The sequence below is a fragment of the Piliocolobus tephrosceles genome, chromosome 4 (genome assembly GCF_002776525.5).
Source record: "Piliocolobus tephrosceles isolate RC106 chromosome 4, ASM277652v3, whole genome shotgun sequence".
Classification (NCBI taxonomy): domain Eukaryota; kingdom Metazoa; phylum Chordata; class Mammalia; order Primates; family Cercopithecidae; genus Piliocolobus; species Piliocolobus tephrosceles.
The window spans coordinates 38,308,572-38,333,174 of record NC_045437.1 but is presented as its reverse complement, the minus strand read 5'-3'; the positions used below and the strand labels follow the sequence as shown (position 1 = coordinate 38,333,174).

General features: G+C 34.3%; 1 protein-coding gene across 1 annotated transcript in view; it reads left to right on the top strand.

The window, feature by feature from the left end:
- Positions 1 to 24,603, top strand: part of C9 (complement C9) — an 87,516-nt gene that overhangs the window by 47,026 nt on the left and 15,887 nt on the right. The window contains exons 6-9 of the mRNA XM_023216468.3: positions 3,076 to 3,336; positions 7,874 to 8,114; positions 10,901 to 11,029; positions 12,459 to 12,634. Of these exons, the coding sequence (XP_023072236.2) occupies positions 3,076 to 3,336; positions 7,874 to 8,114; positions 10,901 to 11,029; positions 12,459 to 12,634 (807 nt within the window). The remainder of the gene's footprint in view (positions 1 to 3,075; positions 3,337 to 7,873; positions 8,115 to 10,900; positions 11,030 to 12,458; positions 12,635 to 24,603) is intronic.

Sequence of the window (24,603 nt, the reverse complement as noted above, 5' to 3'; positions counted from 1 at the left end):
GATGGCTGACACACAGTGATGGAAAGATTGACTAGAAATAAACCTAGTTTAGACTATATTAAAGTCATCAGAAATACATTGGAAGGATCTAAGTAGGGAAGTAGCAATGGTTAGTTTGCTTTTCCCTGTTATGCTAGGAAGTTTCTTCAACATGTCTTGTTTTAAAGATAACTATATACATTTCAGTCTTTTCATAAGACAGTAGTAACTTTAGGTTTCCCATGCAGAACAACCACTCAATACATACTACTAAATCCAATTCATGACACTGTCTGAAGATACAGGTGTCCCCTTCCCAGATGAGTTACACCTAATTCAGAAGATCTCTGAAAAGAGAACTGAAGCACTTATATATCAACCCTCTCATTGACAATAACCTGACAATAGCCAAGTTGGCAAAAAAATAAAAAGTTTAATTGAAAGTTTAGTGTTGAAGGAACATACCTCAAAATAGTAAGAGCTGTATATGAAAAACCCACAGCCAATATCATACTGAATGGGCAAAAGATGAAAGCATTCTCCTTGAAAACCAGCACAAGACAAGGATGCTTTCTCTGATGACTCGAATTCAACATAGTATTGGAAATTCTGGCCAGTGCAATCAGGCAGGGGAAAGAAATAAAGAGTATTCAAATATGAAGAGAGAAAGTCAAATTATCTTTGTTTGCAGATGACATGATCCTATATTTAGAAAACCCCGTTGTCTCAGCCCAAAAGCTTCTTAAGCTGATAAGCTACTTCAGCAAAGTCTCAGGATGCAAAATTAATGTGCAGAAATTGCTAGCATTCTTATATACCAACAACAGGCAAGCAGAGAACCAAATCATAAATTAATTCCCATTCACAATTGCTAAAAAAAAAAAAAAACCAAAACTTGTAAAATACCTAGGAATACAGCTAACAAAGCACATGAAGGACCTCTTCAAGAACTACAAACTACTGCTCAGGGAAATCAGAGAGAACTTAAGCAAATGGAAAAACATTTCATGCTCACAGATAGGAAGAATCAATATTGTGAAAATGGCCATACTGCCCAAAGTAATTTATAGATTCAATGCTATTCCCATTAGACTACCACTGGCATTCTTCATGAATTAGAAAAAAAAAAAAACTAATTTAAAATTCATGTGGAAACAAAAAAGGGCCTGTATAGCCAAGACAATTCTAAGCAAAAAGAACAAAGCTGGAAGCATCACACTGCCTGACGTCGAACTATAGTACAAGGCTACAGTTATCAAAATATAATGGTACTGGTGCAAAAACAAACACATAGACCAATGGAACACAATAGAGAACTCAGAAATAAGACTGCACACCTACAACCATCTAATCTTCAACAGCTCTTACAAAAACAAGCAATGGGAAAAGGATTCCCTATTTAATAAATAGTGCTGGGAGAACTGGCTAGTCATATGCAGAAAATTGAAACTGGACCTCTTCCTTATGCATTATACAAAAATTAACTCAAGATGGACTAAAGACTTAAATGTAAAACCAAAAGCTACAGAAATCCTAGAAGAAAATCTAGGCAATACTATTCAGGACACAGGTGTGGGCAAAGATTTCATGATGAAAATGCCAAAGCAATTGCAACAAAAACAAATATTGACAAACAGGATCCAATTAAAACCAAAAGCTATAGAAATCCTAGAAGAAAATCTAAGCAATACCATTCAGGACATAGGCATGGCCAAAGATTTCATGATGAAAATGCCAAAGCAATTGCAACAAAAACAAAAATTGACAAATGGGATCCAATTAAACTAAAGAGCTTCTGCATGGCAAAAGAAACTACCATCAGAGTGAACAGTCAACCTATATAACAGGAGAAAATTTTTGCAATCTAGTCATCTGACAAAGATCTAATATCCAGAGTCTATGAGGAACTTAAACAAATTTACAGGAAAAAAAAAAAAAAAACCATTAAAAAGTGGGCAAAGGACATGAACAGACACTTATCAAAAGAAGACATTCATATGGCCAACAAACATATGAAAAAAAGCTTAACATCACTGATTATTAGAGAAATGCAAATCAAAACTGCAATGAGATACCATCTCAAACCAGTCAGAATGACAATTATTAAAAAGCCAAAAACAACAGATGTTGGCAAGGTTACAGAGAAAAAGGAATGCTTTTACACTGTTGGTGGGAGTGTAAATTGGTTCTATTGTGGAAGACACTATGCCAACTCTTCAAAGATGTAGAAGCAGAAATACCATTTGATCCAGCAATCCCATTACTGAGTATATATCTGAAAGGATAGAAATCATTCTATTATAAAGATATATGCATGCGTATGTTCACTGCAGCACTATCCACAATAGCAAAGACTTGGAATCAACTCAAATGCCCATCAATGATAGAGTGAATAAAGAAAATGTGGTACATATACACCATGGAATACTATGCAGCCATAAGAAGGAACAAGATCACGTCCTTAGCAGGGACATGGATGGAGCTGGAAGCCATTATCATCAGCAAATTAACACAGGAACAGAAAACCAAACACCTCATGTTCTCACTTATAAGTGGGAGCTGAATGATGAGAACACGTGGACACGTTGGGGGAAAAACACTCACTGGGGACTGCTGGGGGTAGGAGTGGGAGAGCCTCAGGAGGAATAGCTAATGGATACTGGACTTTATACCTAGGTGATGGGTTGACCTGTGCAGCAAGCCACCATAGCATGTTTACCTATGTAACAAATCTGCACATCCTGCACATGTACCCCAGAACTTAAAATAAGTTGAAAAAAAAAAGTTTGCTATACTATAAGCCCTTTATATGCATTATCTCACTAAATTTTTATAAGACCTTTTGTGCTAGATACGATGAATATCCATTTTATAGACTAAGAATCATACTAAGCACATAGAGATTGTTGCATAATCACTTTAAAGTCACAGAGTCTGTATTTGAACCGCAGGAATCTGACTCCAGCACTTTTGCTCTTAAGTCCTTTGTTCTACTGCCTTTCAAAGAATTGCTTGATTTCTGTTTGGTTCTGTTCTGCTTGTTTTTCCTTTTGTTTCGTATCTTGTTTTTAACAACATTTTTTAATTCTCTTTTAGACCAAAGGCGAGAAAAATTTAAGAACCGAACATTATGAAGAACAAATTGAAGCATTTAAAAGTATCGTCCAAGAGAAGACATCAAATTTTAATGCAGATATATCTCTAAAATTTACACCCACTGAAGCAAATAAAGTTAAAACTGAAAACTCTTCTGAGGAAAAAGCCTCCTCAGATTTTTTACGTGGCCGGGGTAGTTTTCGGTTTTCATATTCCAAAAATGAAACTTACCAACTATTTTTGTCATATTCTTCAAAGAAGGTAAGACCAAACAGTTAATATAGGAATATAATGGAAAGGTTCCAAACTAACCAGACTCTTTAAGTATTTAGAGCAAATAGAAATCATAAAAAGGAAAAGAAACATGGATCAAATTCTCAAATATGTAGCTAGCACGTCAGAAAGAATATTAACTGGAAAAAAAATCTGATAGAATCTTTGGCAGTGGTAAATGAATCATATGTTTGGTGGTAGTGAGCAGAAAATGTGTATTAAGAATTTAGAGCATTTTTTGACTCAGACTGTGGTAATATACCATTCAATTTATATGATGATCAGAATTTTAATGAAGAATTATACTGAAGAATTCTGGTAATTCATTGCAATGCCTTACCTACAATGATCACTGTTTATTAACTACAAAATGTGTCTCTAAAGAAATGATGCTATGAAATTATACACATTGCACATAAAATTGGTCTGATTACTTTGCAATCATACGTTTAATTTGAGACTTTGAAAATGTGTTTTTTTTTTTTTTAATATTTGAGCCAGATTTTGAAGTTTGTTCTACCACTCTTGGAATAAATGTAAAATATACTCTCTGTAATCAACATGTTGCCAGTAAAATGCTTATTCTTCCTTTTCTGATACCAGTCACCTATTTAGACAAACTTCTCCCACATTAACAATAATAATTCACTTTTAGCACTTATATTATGTCCAACTATGTAACTGTTTTGTAGGGGTCTATACATTACCTCTCTGTTTACAAGCATACCCACTCAAGTGTACAGGTGGAAAACTCTTTAACTCATTCAACAAATGTTTAATTGTGAGCTCTCTGGCCTAGGTACTTAGAATACATTTGTGAACCAAGCTGATGAAAATTTTTGTCCTCATGGAGTTAAAAGGTCCACAGAAAGAGACAGCCAAAAATAATACATATAATAGAAAAAAAGAAGTAATGTGGTATTTACAAAGTATTAAGTGCTGTGGTATACAAGGAAAATTAGTGTAACATGAAGGAAAGCAGGGATGCCTGCATGTGGCATGATTAAAAAGGAAGCTCAGGGTCAGCTTCGTGGAGATGAGAGCTGACCAAAGCTTTGGAGGAGAGGAAATAGCCAAAGAGTAAGATTTCAGATTATTTATCTGATGGAAGGGACTGTTAGAGAAGTCTCTAATGTAAGAAAAACCTGGTGTGATAAAAGTTAGTCAAACTGAATCAGAAGGATAAAAAATTAGAAAAGTTACCTTGAATCAGATCATGAAGAAGTTCCAAGTCCACTCAGCATGGCTTTTTTTCTGAGTGACACGGGAGGTCACCTGAGGGTTTTTATTTTTATTTTTAATTTAATTTAATTAATTTATTTATTTTGAGATGGATTTTCACTCTTGTTGCCCAGGCTGGAGTGCAATGGTGTGATCTTGGCTCACCGCAACCTCCGCCTCCTGGGTTCAAGCAATTCTGCCTCAGCCTCCCGAGTAACTGAGATTATAGGCATGCACCACCACGCCTGGCTAATTTTGTATTTTTAGTAGAAACGGGGTTTCTCCATGTTGGTCAGGCTGGTCTCGAACTCCCGACCTCAAGGGATCTGCCCGCCTTGGCCTCCCAAAGTGCTGGAATTACAGGTGTGAGCCACCATGCCTGGCCTACTTGAGGGTTTTTAATAGAAGATTGACATTCCCTATTACATTTTAAATGATTACTCAAGGTATTCTGTCAAGAAGAGATCATAGGTGCTAAAAGCCAAAGCAAGGAGTCTTGCTAAAAGTTATTGAAGGAATCCAGGTGAGACATGATGGTAGTTCAGTAGTTCAGATAGGACAGTTATAGAGTCAAACATAAGTCCAAGGTTTTTGGCCTGAGCAACTAGAAAAATGGAGTTGCTAATAAACTTGCTCAGATAGAGCACGTTTGGAGAGGGAGACCAGTAGTTAAATTTTAGTTAGGTTAAGTTTGAGGTGTTTATTATACATCCAATTGGCAATGCCAAGTAGGAGTTGGTGTTATGAGGCTGGAGTTTGGGGAGAAGACCTGGAATTGAGCTATACATTGACTTGTTGACGTAGTCATGGGGTCACTAACAGAGTTAGTGTACATAGAAAATAGAATACAATCAAATACAAAACTTGGGGAACTTCAATAGAAAATAAGTAAAAGAAACCAAAAAGTGCCCAATAACTTTGCTACTTAGAGTGTGGTCTATGGAACAGCAGCATCAACATCGCTAGGAAGATAGAATCTTAAACTGTGCTCCAGAATTGCATTTTAACTGAATCAGTATTGCATTTTAACAAGATTCTCTAGGTGATTTGTTCACATTTTATAGTTTGAGAAGCACTGGCCTAGAAGACAAGAAAATAATCTCTAGTAAGAAGAAAAGAGTGATGAACTGTGTCAATTGCGCTAACATGTCAAAGAAGATGAGGGCTAAGAAGTGATCATAGGCTTTAGGATTATGAAAGTCATTGGAGACATTGACAAGAGACGTTTTGTTGGAGTAGTGAGGTCAGGAGCATGAATCATGGGAAGGGGAGAATTGAAAATGCACAGTATAGAAAACTGAATAAATTTTGCTTCTAGTGAGGGCAAAGAAATGGGTAGTGGCTGGGCAGGCAAGCTAGGGCAAGGGAAATTTTTTTGTTGATTTAAGATAGAAGAAACAACTGTATATTTGGGTGGTAATGAGCTAAGAGCTACCTTTGAAGTAAATTCACCCAAAGAACATCACATGTCTTTCTTACCCCAAATCCCAAGATATACTTCCTAGTTTTAGCAAAACTGAAAAGAAATCCAAATATGCTTTGAATAAAGCATTTGAGAATTCTTGTGCAAGTCAGGAGATGAAGAGCTCATTGACCTATAACATACAGGCTAAGTCACTATAAGATTTTTATTAAGGACTGGATCACCCACTGTCACCTAAAGTTAAATCATGATGACAACAATGTGCTTTAAGAACACAGACAGTTTGGTATGATGTTCATATATCACAAGGTATATCTTTAAAAAGAAATAAAATATTTTAAACTCCCACATAATCATCATATGTTAATCACAGCTGTTAGGAGACCCTCAAAAGATCCATTTGCAAAATTGTAGGTGTCAATTGTAGTTTAGTTTTCATCAGGACAAGCTATGGCATTGAATCACACAGTTCACTGCCCTAGTTTTCTCCGGGAAAGGTAAGCCATCAGCCCTGGCCCTGGAAACATTTAACTGTTGAGTTGTTTAGGCTGACTTGAGTTCCGTGTCTCAAAATATTGTCTGTCCTGTCTCTGTCATTAAAAATTGAGAGGGTGGACTGGAAGGGACAAGGAGACCTGAGACCTGGGTTTTTAGTACCAATGCCTTCAAGTATTATTTGTATGTTTTGGGCCAAATAACTTGATATCTTTAAATTAGTTTTCTCATCTGCATAATAGTAAGATTGGGCTTTATAGATAATGCTTCCATTTCCTTCCACTGTTATTTTTAAAACAACTTAGGTATAATTTCATAAAACAAAATGCAAAAATTTTAAGTGTATAGTTTCATGAGTTTTGATAATTACGTACATTAGAGTAGCCACCTCCTTTAGCAAGAGAATTTTTTTAATGTTTTAACACAGAAGACACAAAAGCATATTTAGATGGGAATTATTTAAGATCTATGTTTAAAATACATTGAGTTAAAGAACATCACACTGCCTGTAATCCCAGCACTTTGGGAGGCTGAGACGAGTGGATCATGAGGTCAGGAGATCGAGACCATCCTGGCTAACACAGTGAAACCCCGTCTCTGCTAAAAAGTACAAAAAACTAGCAAGGCAAGGTGGCGGGTGCCTGTAGTCCCCCACCAAGAAAATTCCATCATGAAGAGAGACTCGGGCTTCTTACCCCAAGAAAAATTCTTTATGCCCTTTTCAATTCCCTACCACATAAGAGGTGACCACTGCCCAGATTTATCTGACCACAGCTTAGTTTTGTCTAGTCTAGAACTTCATATAAATGGAATCATACAGGATATACTCTTCTATGTCTGACTTCTTTTACTTAGTATAATATTTTTGAGATTTATTTGTGTTGTTACTTGTATCAGTAGTTTTATTGTCCTTTTTATTGATGATTAATATTCCATTGTGTTAATATGCCACAGTTGTTTATTGATTCCTCTCTTGGTGGACATTTGAAATGTTTTCAATTTTAAGCTATTCTGACAAATGCTGCCATGAAATTCTTATACAGATACTTTTGTGAACAAAATTTTTATTAGGTAAGTATGTAGGAGTGGAATTGCTGGCTGATCATAAGCAAATGCGTGTTTAACACTATGGGAAACTGCCAAACAGTTCTTCAAAGTGGCTATCTGATTTTACCAGTAATGTAGGAGAGTTTTAGTCACTGCACATTCTCATCAATAGTTGATGTTGATAGTATTTTACATTTAGCCATTCTGGTGGATTAGAGTGGTATCTCGTGGTCACTGCTAAAACATTTAGTGTCTACGGAAGTTCTAAATTTCATACATTTTCATTTGCAGTGATGGATAAAATACATGTTTCTCTTCTTCATCTACTCTACAACACAGGAAAAAATGTTCCTGCATGTGAAAGGAGAAATTCATCTGGGAAGATTTACGATGAGAAATCGTGATGTTGTGCTCACAACAACTTTCGTGGATGATATAAAAGCTTTGCCAACTACCTATGAAAAGGGAGAGTATTTTGCCTTTTTGGAAACCTATGGAACCCACTACAGTAGCTCTGGGTCTCTGGGCGGACTCTATGAACTAATATATGTTTTGGATAAAGCTTCCATGAACCGGAAAGGTATGCCTAGAAATAGAGCTCTGACTTCAAATACTGTTTTGACCAAACATTATTTTGTTCACCAACCTCTTTGAATGGTTAAAATCTTAAGAATACAAAGCCCTGTAACCGGCTCCTTTGAGAGGACTCTCTTCCTGCCCTTTGGCACCTAAAATCCTGTTAAATAGCAAATTGACTTCCATCTCAAATAAGCTGACTTGGTCATATTCTACTCAGCAGCAGCACTGAGAGATGGATCAATTGTATTGCAATTTCACATCTATTAGAAGGTGGCACTTTTAGTGAAATACTAAACAAAAGATGAAAGAAAGTACAGACATAATTTGTATAACCTACTTCTTAATCAGCAGACTAGTCCAATTTCCATATCACAATTATCTTCCAGAATATACTTCAATATTGGAGGGAAAATATTTTTCTAAATTTTCTTTTGGCGGGAAAAGAAAAATCAGTGTTATCATATAAATCTAACATCTGAAAGCAAGGGTGGAAAATTGGTTTTACCTCATGTGATGACACTTCTCATTATGTCGTGGTGGTTGAATTGGGCTCATGTTAAGTAGATTTCTGGTCCTGGGGAAATCACGGGGAAAAGGACCATGGTCAATTATCAGTGTCGGTCATAGGTAGAAGATAGGCCTACTGATACATAGTTATTGGCCTGGCCTAAAGGGTTCGTCTAAGTCTTTTAAGAAAAATGTAAATGCAAAGTGACTATATAAGTAAGTTATAATCATTCATGTTGTAAGTAATTATGGCTAGTTATAATATTCCTTAAGGAGGTGATGGATGCCAGGATGCCTCCTCTCTGCCCTTATAACTATAGGTGTGTCTCTTAGGGAGGAAAGCATTGCTAAAAACCACTTTAATGGCTTTTATGGGGTCAGAGTGTCAAGGTGTCAGGTGTTAAGTGAAGTGTGGAATGTAACTGTAACATAAAAGCCTGACACTCTCCCCAAGGTCAGTAAATACTTTAGGGAAAACAAAACATGACATAGCCAGAACCAGCTGGTCTTGATGCCTCAGTCTTGTTTTGGGTAGAGAGAAGCTCTCCCGGGGCGAGTGGAATATAACATTACTTACCTTACACTTTCACAGGGCTATATCCACAACATAGTGAAGTCACTGTGAGCTCCACCTGGAAGCTATATTGATGGAGATATCACATAAGGGAGGGGTACAAGAGGGCACAGGTCTTGAGTAACTTGAAAATGAGAAGAGAAAAGTTTATGAGTGGTGATCAAAACACAAAGAAATCTTCAGACTAGGAGTTGCTTTGGTGAAAAAGCTCCATAGGCTGAGATCTTTAATCCTGAATAATTCAGAAGCTACTTACCTTCTGGTCTTAATAGACAAGGATCATCAGGTCAATTCTAGTGACTTTGAAGAGGAAGTCCTCTTTCTCACTTCTCCAGTGCCAATATCTAAGGACCAAGTCATGTCCTCTGCCTCAATTTAGGATGTCTGAACATGAAAGTGTCCACTGCTAAGGCAGAGAATCTGAACACTTTAGGGTCACCCAGGTATCTTTCACCCTCATCTTCAGAAGCAGAGTCCTCACACTTCTTAAGGATAAGGTTAGAAATCTAGAATTATGGATTTCTGGTATTGTTTTCCATTTTTATCCTCTCTCTTCCCTTCCCATGGGAAATGCCACCTGATAGTTTCTACGTTCTTACTAATTGTGGGTGCATGAGAAGTATTTGATAGATGAATAAACGCCTAAATGCCCCCAGAGGTCTACCCCGACACTCCTTGTAGAACCCCGTGATTAACCTCATTTCATTTTTTTCTTTCCTTTTTCACAAAGCATTTTGGCTCCCAGAACAAATAATCACAGATTCGTGTGTGTGTGTGCCTGTGTGTGTGTGTTTGCATGTATGAAATAAGAAATGATAAATAAGGGCAAAAACTGACATGGTCAATGAACTGTCATCTGGGCTGTTTACCCTTAAAATACAGGAATAATTATTTTTCTGAATTGCAAAAACAGATAATAACTGATAGACTTTGAAAATATTAGGATTTTTCTTTCTAGTAACTGTTTGGGCACCTACACACCATAATGAGTCAGCTTCCAAGACTGATATCTACCAAGTAGCATTCATAGGACGAAAGCAAAGTGGCTACATACATCAGCTATCTGTCCAAAGCAATGAACCAGCTACATTAAGGATGAACTGAGTCTTCCAAAGAGGATCAGGAGATGTTGATATATCTCATGACCAAATTATGAAGTTGATACAGAGAAGTACTTAGTAGCTAGACAGCTCTGGGTTCAAATCCAAACTTACTAGCTGAGTAATGAGCCATTAGAAGGTTATCCAACTGCTCTGCAATTCCACATTTTCATCTGTACAATGAGGACAATATAGTACTTACTTCATAAGGCCAGTGTGAGGATTAAATTAGTTAAAGCACACAAAATGCTTAGAAGGATGCCAGACACGTGATAAGCATTCAATATGTGATAGACATTGTTGTCCCTCTTCTATGACATTACAAATAAAAGACTTTACTATAACCACCACAGTCTGACCTACATCCCTTTAAACCATGTGGTAGACTTAATGTGTCCTTTGCCATTAAGTTGACAAGCAAAGTCAAAGGGAGGTCACTATAATCTAATATGAGGACAAAGCAGGACAGACATGATGGCACATTTGAATTTAGTAATGGTATATAGGAACCTAAGTAAGGATGTTTCTTGAAAATAGCAAAATTGGAATTTATTTGTGATGTTGATAGACATTGTCTAATAATTTTCAAATAAATTCATTAAACAGGTGTTGAACTAAAAGATGTAAAGAGATGCCTCGGGTATCATCTGGATGTATCTCTGGATTTCTCTAAAATCTCTGCTGGAGCTAAAGTTGATAAAGATGATTGTGTAAAGAGGGGAGAGGGGAGAGCTGGTAAGTGTGGCTTCACTTGTTAGACTTTGTAAAGCCTGGGGGTAGATGTCAATGAGCACTGCCCTCTTGCAATGAGCCCTCTTAATTGTCTATCCTCTTTGTGCTTAAAAACTATCTTTTATGTACAGTGGTTTTCAAACCACTATAAACACAGATAGCCCAGGGACATGTATTCACCAGTATCGCTATTGTGCTGGTTGTACAGTACACAACTCAAGGGGGTGTGATTCACACGGTAGTCATTTTAGACTTGTATATTTATCATGGCAATAGTAAGAAAACATTTTCATAAAAAGTTTCCTTTCTTCACCCTAATTTTAACAAAGCTTCCAAATAAGCAAGCGACAATGTTCATGCATCCATTAACAAAGGACAAGGCCAAAACCATTTCCCCAACTCCACCTTCCACCTAAATAGAAATCCCTAATTAATCCTTAACTTTAAATCGGTGCCTAACCTTTTCAAAAATACAAATATATTTGGTATAAATATTACTTCCTACTGTTAATCTTTAGCAGATTTACAAGCATGAATTGGTGCTAGAGTTCTCAACTTTTCCTCTAATCCGAAATACCTGAGAATGTTTAAAAAATACAAATGCTTGAAACTCACCTTTAAAGAAAGAGTCAACTGGTAGTGGGGAGGCAAAAGTGGGAAAAAACTTGATATATTTAAAAGCATATCAACCAATAATATGTGTCCATGATTGAAAAACCAATGAGGAAGTGGTGGAAAAAAACTGAATTTCCCATTATATGGTGTAATTTCTATATTTGGTCCTTAAGCTAACTGTGTAATCTCTGGCTAGTCACTCCACCTCTCTGTTTCCAATTTCTCTTCTATAAAAATGAAGAGAGGATGACAAAATTTGTCTTGAAATTCCTTTCCAGTTTTAAAAATTCACAGCTGTAAAAGACTTACAAAGGTTTGTTAAAAGAAGCTTAGTCTACAGAGAGACACTGAGGAAAAGATGGGTAGATTGGGAGTGGAAAGAAATGTTACTTTTCATATTATTCTTTTTTGAACTCTTCTTTTTGTAATATTAAAATATATCAAAGCAAATGTACACAAATATAATTATGAAGGTAAGTTTGCAACAGAAAATATATATTACAGCCAAAGTCATATTTAGTTCCCATGTGTACATGTTTGTATGTGAGGAGCTGTGAAGTATCAGTGTATCTAGACCATGGGTAACATTTTTATTTTTTTAAAGGAGATGACAGAAATCTACAATTGGCTACTAATGTAAATTTCCATTGTAGATTTGAGGTGAAAAAATGCATAAGCAATATTTACAATTAAAATTTAATAAATACATTAGGTTGTATTTTACTAAAAGGACTCAATAAATATTTATCACATGTCCTTTTGATAACTAGCCATAGAACTACAACTGCTTCTCTTTAAATCTTTCTTCTCTCCTCAGTAAACATCACCAGTAATGCCCTCATAGATGATGTTATTTCATTCATAAGAGGTGGAACCAGAAAATATGCATTTGAACTGAAAGAAAAGCTTCTCCGAGGAACCATGATTGATGTGACTGACTTTGTCAACTGGGCCTCTTCCATAAATGATGCTCCTGTTCTCATTAGTCAAAAAGTAAGAAACATATTTATTTTCAAATAGAAGACAGTGTCTTTTTTTTATTAAATGTCACATTGTTTCAGGTGAACTGTTAGCTTCATCTGAAAGAGACGTGAACATTCAGATACACTCCCATCTCTTCCCCCAAAGGAGGCATGGCATAGAGGAAAGGCATGGTGTGGAGTCACACCATCCTGGCTGACTTCCTGTCTCTGTCTCACTAGGTGTGGGATATTTTCTGACCTCTACAACACTGAATTCTCCAGGACTCCATGTTTATTCTGAGAATTTAACGAAATTGCTTATATAGAACAGAGAGCACACACTGTAACAGGATAGGTACTCACATATGATTAGTTCCCTCCTGTTGGCCCCTTGCCTTCCCATGGACATGGTGTTCCACTATCACGTCTAACACAAGAGAATTGTATTTACTAAGGGTCTTTTTTTTTTTTTGAGACAAGTCTCACTGTGTCACCCAGGCTGGAGTGCAATGGCACGATCTCGGCTCACTGCAACCTCCTCCTCCCGAGTTCAAGTGATTCTCATGTCTCAGCTTCCTGAGTAGCTGGGATTACAGATGCGCACCACTACATCCAGCTAATTTTTGTGTATTTTTAGTAGAGACAGGGTTTTGCCATGTTGGCCAGGCTGGTCTCAAAACTCCTGGCCTCAAGTGATCTGCCTGCCTCAGGCTTCCAAAGTCCTGGGATTACAGACGTGGGCCCCCTTGCCTGGCCTAAGGGTCTTTATGAAAGAAATTTTCATAAAGTCTACAAGAAAATAAGACTAATGGTGAACAATTCTTATGGTCAGTAAATTTTTCCCTTTTTCTATCTTGATTATAATAGTTTTCAGCTTACAAACCCTTTGGGAGTTCATAGTCAAGTTCTTATTCCCAGAGGAAAAAAAAAAGTGTTATCATTGTAAGGATATAAATGACAATGTTATTTAGCCTCATCTTTCTTTCCCCAAGCTACCTAAAACTGGTATGCATTTTTCTTTACTTCTTTTATTACTAGTACTATTAATAAGTGCTTTTTCTCTACTTCCCTTTATAACTTTCAATTTTCTCCATGTGTTTTACAATTTGCTTTCCTCAGATCATGTTTATTTTTGACTGCTCCCTACTCCAGTCTGATTAACTTGAGTTACAGAAATTTTAACATTTTCATAGGACTAGTTATTGGATAATTTTATTCCTTTATTCTATTTTATTGTCTTTAAAGAATGAGTGAAACCTCTAAGACTATCTCCTTTATGTGAAGAAGAAAGAAACTGGAAATTTTCATAATCTATTCTCCCTTTATGTTATAGAAATATAGCCATTCATAGATATGCAATGTATTTGTGAGTTAAAATACTTTGTCCCAAAGTAGGACAAAAAGGGGGGAAAAGCTGGTGAAATTCCATGTATGAAATTAAAATCAGAAGATGCCTCTTTGATCTTATTAAATTTGAATCTTACATAAATTTATTATCTTGAACTCAGTAAAATAAATTTATCTTGGAAGATATTAAAGAAGAAAAAAATGAGTAATTTAGGTGAATATTTACATCCAGATGAACATCCCAGGCTCTACAAAGCAAGTTCAACTGTCTTTCTACAAATTCAAGAGTGTTCTCTGAAGAGGTCTTAATAATAGTTCAGCATGTTCTAGAGATAATTTTTTAAATCTCAAATAAATAAGGCAGCTGCTGAAGATTTACTACTAGATTTATTAAAACTATTCAAAGACCCTCATCAACTTTATTGGTGCAGTCCTGCTGTATGGATGCACAGTATAGTTTATCCCATTTTTAGGGACCTTTTACTTCCCCAAATTTTCAGATTGGTAGACATTCCATTTAGACTATCAGTATAAATTTCTTTCTTCATAAACAGGAGGGCTGGCCTTTTCATGTTAACATTTTACCTAAGGAAATGGTAGCTATTGTTAGTTCACTATGGACCACTATTTAAATTTATCTTCTTGTAGAGAGAGTTGAGCAAAGCAAAATTGTGGGTGTTGTTGACTTTGTATAACTTTTAGATCTCTGAAGAAACATGAGATATAGTTAAATTTGATCTTGAATTAGATTCCAAGTTATTTTACTCTCATAATTCCAGTAGAAGTGGACCTTTGGTTAACTTGTAGCTACTTCCAGGAGACAATTACACAATCTATGATCACTAATTCATTTTCAGGAATTTGAAACATTCTGTTGTCTGCAGATGATATGTTCAAACATTGGGGCTGGTCTTTTAAAGAATTACTAGAACCTCTCCCCACCCACCCTAAACTATAAACTGGTCAATATTAAATATTCTGTAGCAAATTAAATCAATTATCTAGGTATTTATGTTGAAAACCAATTATCTTGGAGAAAAGACCAGAAAGTTGACTGTAAGCTCTCACTTAATATTATCAATAGGTTCTTGGAAACTGTGACCTTAACCAAAATGACCTATAACAAAACCAATTTTACCATAAGCTAATGAATGGGTTAAGTTCCTGTAGCATATTTCTGGTCACAAAAACATCACCAAACTTCTAAATAAAAACTAAAACACTTCTAATATTGAATTTTGAAATACATGTAAGCTATTTACACATTTTAAAAAGATTAATAAAAACAATTAAGATAATGATTTACCTCCTTACTCTAGTTCAGGGTAGTCTATCCCAGCAGCTCAGGGTGCAAAGCAGGAATCAGCCATGGACAGAGCACCGTCTCAACACAAGGCAAACTCCACACACCCACACTCACTCAGACTAGGACCATGTAGGCACACTGATTTGTCTAGCATGACTATATTTGGGATGTGGGAGGAAACAAGCAGAACCAGAGAGAGACCACACAAACGTGGGAAGATTGTCAAACTCCCCACGCAGACAGTGACCCCACCTGAGAACTGATTTTTTTCTCAATATTACAAAGAAATGACCTTGAATGAAACAACATTATTCTAGGACCTGCTGTTTTACTCGAAGTGGAACACTGTATGAATATATTACTGAGATTTTCTAAGTAAACTATGTGGTAAAATACATATGTTATAAATATATAGTATATATAATTTATAAAATAATGTAATTTATAAAATCTATAAATACAGTTATACATTTTTCCATAATCAAGTAACTATGGCCATGCTCTTTTAGGTAGAAACTGTGGTTTTCAGGCCCCATTTGTCTGCTTTGTCAAACCCAAAATCACTTCTTGAGGAATGTTTTGACCCAGCCCAAAAATCTCTCCTTGGCCCTTCTCCATGCAGAGGACATAGGCTGGCCCTCTCTTTCAATACTTACTTTTGTCATGGCCTTCAGCTTCCATGAAAGTATATTAATTCTATTGCCAACTTGCCTGAATGTTAACACAAGTGGTTCTACAGTTTAACTCAACAGAATAGCTGCACTTTGTTTTCCTCTTAAACCTACTGCTACAAACTAGTTATTAAAATGTCAGCTAAGAGAAATCACATTTATTAAAGACTGCCTGGAAGATATAAAGATTATTATTTCCTCTAGAGCAATAGCAGCAAGATGAGTACAGTTACAATATTGGCTTCCTGTAAAGTTTTGTTATTCCATTATTAGAAATAAAGTTATGTAATCTACTGTTTTATTTACTAAAAGGTTGTTATGTAATGCTATGTCCTCTTTATGAGACTCATAGGAAATATTACTCTTTAATCTCATTTTGTTTCTCTTGGGAATCAGGTGAGTTTTTCTACCTTATTGGTAAGAAATGCATGAGATCAGTAAATTTGGTTGTGTCTTACTCAATGCACTAGAAAATATAGCCAAATTTGTGAACCACTTCATGCAAATGGATGGGACCTCCTAGCATTAATGTAGTTCATTTTTGTTGTTTTTGCCTCCATCCTGCTTTTTCTGTTCTTCTCCTTTCCCATTTCCCTCAGCCACTCATATGTCTATATGTTAAGCTGTATTAGTTCTTCCAGAGTTACATGGTGTAATAATTTATGAATTAATTAACCTATCATTTTTGCTCTATGTGTAACTCTTAGCAGTTATGAACCAGATGTTAAAGAGCATCAATATTTTAAAGGGTTATAATACAAGTGAGAATCATTTCTAATTCTCTTGTTTAGGGATGAAAAACAACACTCATTCTATCAACAAACTATAGTTGGTATACTAGTTTATGTTGGATGTCTGAAGGAAATCTCAACTTATTTATTATTAAACTATGTTATTAACTTATTTATACTTTAGCACTTTTATGGTAGATTATATCCTACTGTAAATATATCAACCCATGGTGGAAAGATAGAGTTATCTAGGATAGGAGAAAAAGTAAAATCATTTTCTTATTTAATAGAAAATAAAAGTTCATCAGAAAAAGATGGGACCCTTCAGGAAAACTTCAAAATGTCCATTTTAATTTTCCTTTGTTCTCCTGTGGATTTTTTAACTCCAGAATTTGAAGCTCCTCTGAAACTATTGTCATTGCATGTCCTTCATCTTTAACTCTTCCAACACTGTTTATAAATTTAATCCAAATTGTATTTCCTTCATGACCCTCTGTTCCCGTATTCTAGACTATCTGGCCTTGACTTTCCTTTGAAGGGTAAAACAAGATGAATTTCTTTTTTAAAAGAAATCAAAATAATTCTACCACACGCTTATGTTGTTTGTGCCAATGTGACAATGTTGCTGAGAGGTTTCCTTCTTTCAAATAAATATGACATGGTTGAAATCTGAATCCTCTGAATTCTGTATGCTATATATTAATTCATAAAAGAATACACTCGTCAACAGTTATGCTGACTTTGTAGAAGTTCTTGATATATTACATATATGAACCTATTCACAATGTAAGTTTTGCAAATATCTTCTCCCACTTAAGAATTTCATCTTTAATGGTGTTTTTGATACGGATGTTCTCTTATATACTTTTTATTTTGAACTAATTTTAGACACAGCAAAATTACACACATAGTGCAGATAGTAATATCGCAGAAGTAGTACTGCAGAAGTAATATTGCAGAATAGTACAGATAGTCATATTGAAGAAATAGTAGAGGGAATTTACTCATAAGCTTCATCTCCCAGCTCCTAATGTTAGTAATTTACATAAACAGAGTAAAATTTAGTAAAATTATCAAAATCAGAAAATTCACACTAAGTAATTAGCTAAAGCACAGGTTTTATACACATTTCACAAGTTTTTCCCTTAATCTTTTTTTTTCCTCCTGTTTCAGGATCCAATCTAGGGTCCCACATTGCATTTAGTTGTCACATCTCTTTAGTGTCTCCCAATCTGTTATAGGTCTTCAGACTTTCCTTGTCTTTCTTAACCTTGACACTTTTTATGAGGACTGGTCAGTTATCATGTCAAATGTCTCCCAATTTAGCATTCTAGTAGGTTAAGGTTATGGATATTTGGCAAGAGTACTACAGAAATAATGTTCTGTTATTCTCAGTGCATCATATTATGGGTTATGATGTTGATGGTTTTTTTTATTTTGACGTAGTTAAATATATCTTTCTATTCACTATAGTTAGTACTATCAATGTTTTAATTAGATTTTTCCTACCTCAAGACCTTGATACTTTCCTATGTATTAACCTTCAACAGCTTTATTATTTTGCTTTTATATTTAGATCTACAATATTAAACTTGGTCTCACTAAAATAAGGAATAAACAAAAAATATTAACTCTCATCATTTTTATTTCATATTGCAGTAAGTCCTAGCCAGTACAATAAAGCAAGAAAAATAAATAAAATGCCTAGGACTGCAAGGAAGAAGTTAAACTATCTCTCCATATATGGCATGGTTGTTTAAATAGAAAATTCTAAGAAATCTATAACTCTACACTACATTTGTGTATTTGTTTCTCCTTGTACTTGGATTTTTATTTTATATATTTTAAGGCTTATTACCAAGGGCATACAAATTTAGAATTATTACATCTTCTTGGTGAATTAAAATGTCTTTCTTTATTTCTGGTAATGTTTTCTGCCTCAATTTTTTTTTTAATTACCTAGGTTTGCCAGATGTCTCTGTTGGTATGCACATAGCATACATTCTTCAGTTTTTTTATTCTCAGTTTGTTTGTGCCCTCAAGTTTTGTTGGGATTAGTTGGACTTTTTAAATCAAATGTGATGATCTTTGTTGTTTTCTTTTCTTTTCTCTTCTCTTCTCTTCTCTTTTTGTTTTTGTTTTTGAGATCGAGTTTCACTCTGTCACTCAGGCTGGAGTGCAGTGGTGCAATCTTGGCTAACTGCAACCTCCACCTCCTGGCTTCTAGTGATTCTTCTGCCTCAGCCTCTCAACTAGCTGGGATTACAGGTGCCTGCCACCATGCACAGCTAATTTTTGTATTTTTAGTAGAAACAGGGGTTTCACCATGTTGACCAGGCTGGTCTCGAACTCCTGACCTCAAGTGATCCACCTGTCTTGGCCTCACAAAGTGCTGGGATTACAACCAGGAGCCACTGAACCCAACGTATTTTCATCTTTGACAAATACTTCTTAGGTACCTGCAATGTGCCAGGCTCTATTGTAGCATTGAGTCTAAAGCAGTGAATAAAAGAGATAAAAATCTCTAACCTACCAAACTTTTTCTAATATAATCCAAAAGCACAAGTGAAATAGATATCATAATGTTAATATTTTAGTGTACATTTTCCAGTCATCAGAGTCTTTATCAGAGTTATAGTTAGCCAATTTGATTTCATATAATATAATTTTATATCTTGGTTTTTAGTGAGTAGTATATAGACACATTTTAATGTAATTAGATTTTTTAAAATAGGCATTACTTATGTAAAGTAAAATTTAATTTTTTTAGTGTAAAGGGCCCTAGGTTTCCACAAACACTTGCAATCATGAAACCACCATGAAAGTCAATACAGAACAGGTTTCTACCACACAGTCCTATCATGTCCATTTTCAATCAACTCCTCCTTGCTGCCCTACTTCTACATAACCACTGATCTGTTTACTGCCATATAAATGTAATCATGTAACTTTTTGAGTTTGACTCTTTCACTTAGCATTATACATTTGAGATCCATCGACATTCACACATCGACATTCTTGTATGTATGAGTAGCTCCTTTCATTTTTATTGCTCAATAGTATTCCATTACATATAGATTCAATGGTATAGACTAAACAGTTTGTTTATTTAGTAATCTATTGAAAGACGTTTATTTGTTTCCAGATGATAATTTTTTTGGTGATTATGAATAAAACCATTATAAATATTTGAATACAGAATTTTGCATGAACATATTTTTCTTTTCTCTAAGAGAAGGATTGCTTGGTCATATGATATATGTGTTTATACAAAACTACATAAGAAATAGCCAAATTTTTTTCCAAAGTAGTTGCATTATCACCAGAAATATATGAGAGTTTCAATTCCTTAGATAATCATGTCATCTGAAATACAGATTTCCTTATTCTTTTCTCAGTCTCTATGTATTTTATTTCTTTTTCTTGCATTATTGCATTGTCTAATGCATCTAATATGATATTGCACCATTAAGTATGATGTTATCTGTAGGTTTTACATAGATGTTCTTTATCAGGTTGAGGAAGTTCCCTTTAATTCCTAGTTTGCTCAGAAATTTTATCGTAAATAGATATTGAATCTTGTCCAAGAATTATTGTTTATTGAGATGATCATATGGTTTTTCACTTTTAATAAGTTGTTATGGTGAATGATATTGATTATTTAAATTTTGAGCAAACCTGGTGCTTAAACACCATTTTATTTAATTTGGTACTGTCTTGGGATATTTTGTAAGTATGTTCATAAGTGACATTGATTTGTAATTTTCTTCTCTTAAGTATTTTTATTTGGTTTTGGTACCAAAGTAATGCTAACTATAAAAATAAGTGAGAAGTAAATTCTTCTCTATATTGTGAAAAAGTTTTTGTAGAATTGATATGTTTTCTTTAAATGTCTGTAGAATTCACCCATAATGTCATCTAGGCCTTCTTTGTTAGAAAAAATTTAACTCTAAATTCAATTATTTAAATAGATAGCAGAAGTTCAATTATGCATTTTTTCTGATTGAGTTTTTACCAATTGTCTTTCAAGGATTTTTTCCATTTTATTAAGCAGCTGATATCTGTAGATTCTATAGTGATATCCTGTCTTGAATTCCTGATATTGTTAATTTTAAGTTTTTCCCTTTTGTCTTATTTTGTTTCATTTTTAATTAATCTGGTAGGGGTTTATCACTTTTTGTAGCCTTCTCAAAAAAGCAGCTTTAACAAATTTCTCTATTTTTTCCCATTTTAATTTCCATTTCAATTATTATTATTTCCTTCCTTATGCTTTGTACTTAAATTTTTCCTCTGTTTCTAGTTTCTTAAGCTGGGTGCTGTTATTATTGATTTCAGACATTTTTTTTCTTGTTTAATGTAGGCATTTTGTGCTGTAAATTGACCTTTAGGCATTTCTTTAACTGCATCCCACAAGTGTTGATGTGTTTTCATTTTCATTCAATTTAAAATATTTTCTAATTTTTTGTGACTTCCCCTTCTACACTTGGGTTATTTAGAAATGTGGTGATTAATGTATAAATATTTGGGGATTTTTCAGATAGCATTCTGTTATTTATTTCAACTTTCATTTTGTTTGGTCTGAAGACATACTTTGTATTATTTTCATTATTCTCAATATATTGAGTATTTTTAAGGTGTAGATATGCCTATGTGCACTTGAAAAGAATATGTATTCTGCTATTTTTGGGTAGAATGCTCTGTAAATGTCAGTTAGGTCAATTAGTTGTTGGCATGGCCCAGGGCTTCTTTTCCTGTGCCCTTATTCTTTCAATGATAGAGAGCAGAATTTGCAATGTCTAGGTATATTTACTGTTTCTTTTTTCAGTTCTATCAGTTTTAGCTTTATGTATTTTAAAGTTCTGTCATTGGGTGCATACACATTTAGATTATGTATCTTCTTTGTATATTGAAAACTCCACCTTTTTGTTCCTAAAAATATTGTTTGTTAAGAATTTTTTGTATGGTAATAGAGCAAAGGAGGTTCCATTTAATTAATGTTGTATGGGATAACTTTTTCCATCCTTTTACTTTGAACCTATCTACATCTTTGTATTTAAAGTGACTTTCTTGTAGACAGTATATAGTTGGGTCTTGCTATTTTTATCTAAAGTAACTATCTGTCTTTTAATTAGTGTGTTAAATCCATTTGCATTTAATGCAATTATTGACACAGTTAAAACCTGTACTTCCTAGTTGTTTTTATTTGTTCTGTATATTCTTTGTCTCCTTTTCGCTCATTTCTGACATTTCTGTTTTAAGCAGACATATAAGGATTGTACATATTTATGGGGCACATAGTGATATTTTGATAATGATAATGTATAGTGATCAGATCAGGGTAATTAGTGTATCCATCGTCTCAAACATTTGTCATTTATTTGTGTTCGGAACATTCAATATTCTTCTTCTAGATACCTGAAATTACGTATAATAATATATAATTGTTAACTATAGTAATCCTACAATGTCATAGAGCACTAGAACTTATTCCTCCTATGTAGTTGTAATGTTATATATTTTAACAAATATCCCATTCAGTATGCTTTTTCCCATTCAGTATGATGTTGGCTGTAGGTTTGTCATATATGACCTTTATTGTATTGTCTTTCCCCTACCCTTCCCAACCTCTAGTGTCCTCTGTTCTACTTTTTACTTCTATGAGATCAGGTTTTGTTTTTTTTTTTTTTTTAGCTTCCACATATAAGTGAAAACATGTGATGTTTTGCTTTCTCTTTCTGGCTTATTTCGCTTAACATAATATCCTCCAGTTCCATCCATGTGGCCACAAATGACAAGATTTTGTTCTTTTTCATGGTTAAGTAGTACTCCATTGTGTACCTACATTATTTTCTTTAAAAAGAAAAAAATACATTATTTTATTTATCCATGTGGCTACTGTGAATAATGCTGCAATAAACAGAAGGGTGCAGATGTCTCTTTTATATACTTATTTTCTTTCCTTTGGATAAATGCCAGTACTGGAATTGCTGGATCATATGATAGTTGTGTTTATAATTTTCAAAAGAACCTTCATATAGTTCTACATAGTGACTATACTAGTTTACATTCCCACCAATGATGTATGAGTTCCTTTTTTTCCACATCCTTGCCAGCATTGTTTATTTTTGCCTGTTGGATATTGAACATTTTTTAGTATGTTTTTTGGCCTTTTGTATGTGTTCTTTGCAAAATATCTCTTGAGATCTTTTGTTTATTTTTCAATCAGATTATTTATTTTGTTGTTGTTAGTTGTTTGAGTTCCTTCTAAATTCTGGATATTAGTCTCCTGTCAGATGCATAGTTTGAAAATATTTTTCCCCATTCTGCAGGTCACCTGTTGATTGTTTTATTTGCTGTATAGAAGCTTTTCAATTGGATATAAACCATTTGTTTATTTTTACTTCTGTTCTCAGTGCTTTTGAGAGCCTATTCAGAAAATCTTTTCCCTGACCAATGTCCTGAAGCATTTCCCTTATGTTTTCTTCCAGTAGTTTTATAGTTTTGGGTCTTACAATAAGGTGTTCTATATTGGGTTGATTTTTTATAGGACAAAAAGTGAAGGATTAATTTTATTCTTCTGCATATGGACATTCAGTTTTTCCTAGCACAATTTATTGAAAAGATTGAAAAGAAACCAATTATTTTTCTTGGCACTTTTGTCAAAAATTAGTTGACTGTAGATAGATATATTAATTTCCCTTTCTCTATTCTGTTCCATTTGCTTACGTGTCTGTTTTTATGGCAGTATGATGCTGATTTGGTTACTATAGCTTTGTAATATATTTTGAGATATGATAATGTGATACTTCTAGCTTTGTTTGTTGTTGTTATTGTTTGTTTAAGATTGCTTTGGTTATGTGAGGTCTTTTGTGGTTCTATACTAATTTTAAGTTTTTCTTTTCAATTTCTGTGAGGAATGTCATTGTCATTTTGATAGAGATTGCACTGAATCTGTAGATTATTTCTGGTAGTAAGGCTGAAGCCTGGAGCATGGGATTTCTTTACATTTGTTTGTATCCTCTTCCATTTCTTTCAATAGTGTTTCATAGTTTCTCTTTCACATCCTTGATTAAATTTATTCCTAAGTATCTTTTTTTGTAGCTATTGTAAATGGTATTGACTTTTTGCATTCTTTTTTGGCAGTTTGTAGTTCTTTAACAGAAATATTACTGATCCTTGCATGTTGATTTTATATTCTACAGCTTTACTAAAATCAATTGTCAGTTCTAAGTGTATTTTGGTAGAGTCTTTAGGATTTTCTGTATATAAGATCATGTCTTCTGCAAACAGGGATAATTTAACCTCCTCCTTTCCAATTTAGGTGTCCTTTATTTCTTTCTCTTATCTAATTGCTCTGGCTAGGATTTCCAGTACTATGTTAAATAAGAATGGTGAGAGTGGGCATCTTTGTTTCAGTTCTTAGAGGGAGAGCTTTCTGCTTTTTCCCATTCAGTATGATGTTGGCTGTGAGTTTGTCATATATGGCCTTTATTGTGTTGAATTACCTTTATTCTATACCTAATTTATTGAGAATTTGTATCACAAAGAGACGTTAAATTTTATCAAATGGTTTTTCTGCATCTATTGAGATGATCACATGGTTTCTGTTCATACTTTTGCTGATGTGATGTTTCTCATTTATTGATTTCCATATGTTGAACTATTTCTCGAATAAATCATGCCCACTTGATTATGCTGTATTATCTTTTTGATGTATTATTGCCATCAGTTTGCTAATATTTTGTAGAGGACTTTTGCATCTATGTTCATCAGGGATATTGGCCTATGGGTTTCTTTTTTGTGTTGTGTCCTTGTCTGGTTTTGATATCAGGGTTATGCTGGTCTCATAAAAGAGTTATGAACAGTTCCCTCCACTTTAGTTGTTAAAAAAAATTTTGAGAAAAATTAGCGTTAATTCTTGTTTAAAGATTTTGTAGAATGCAAC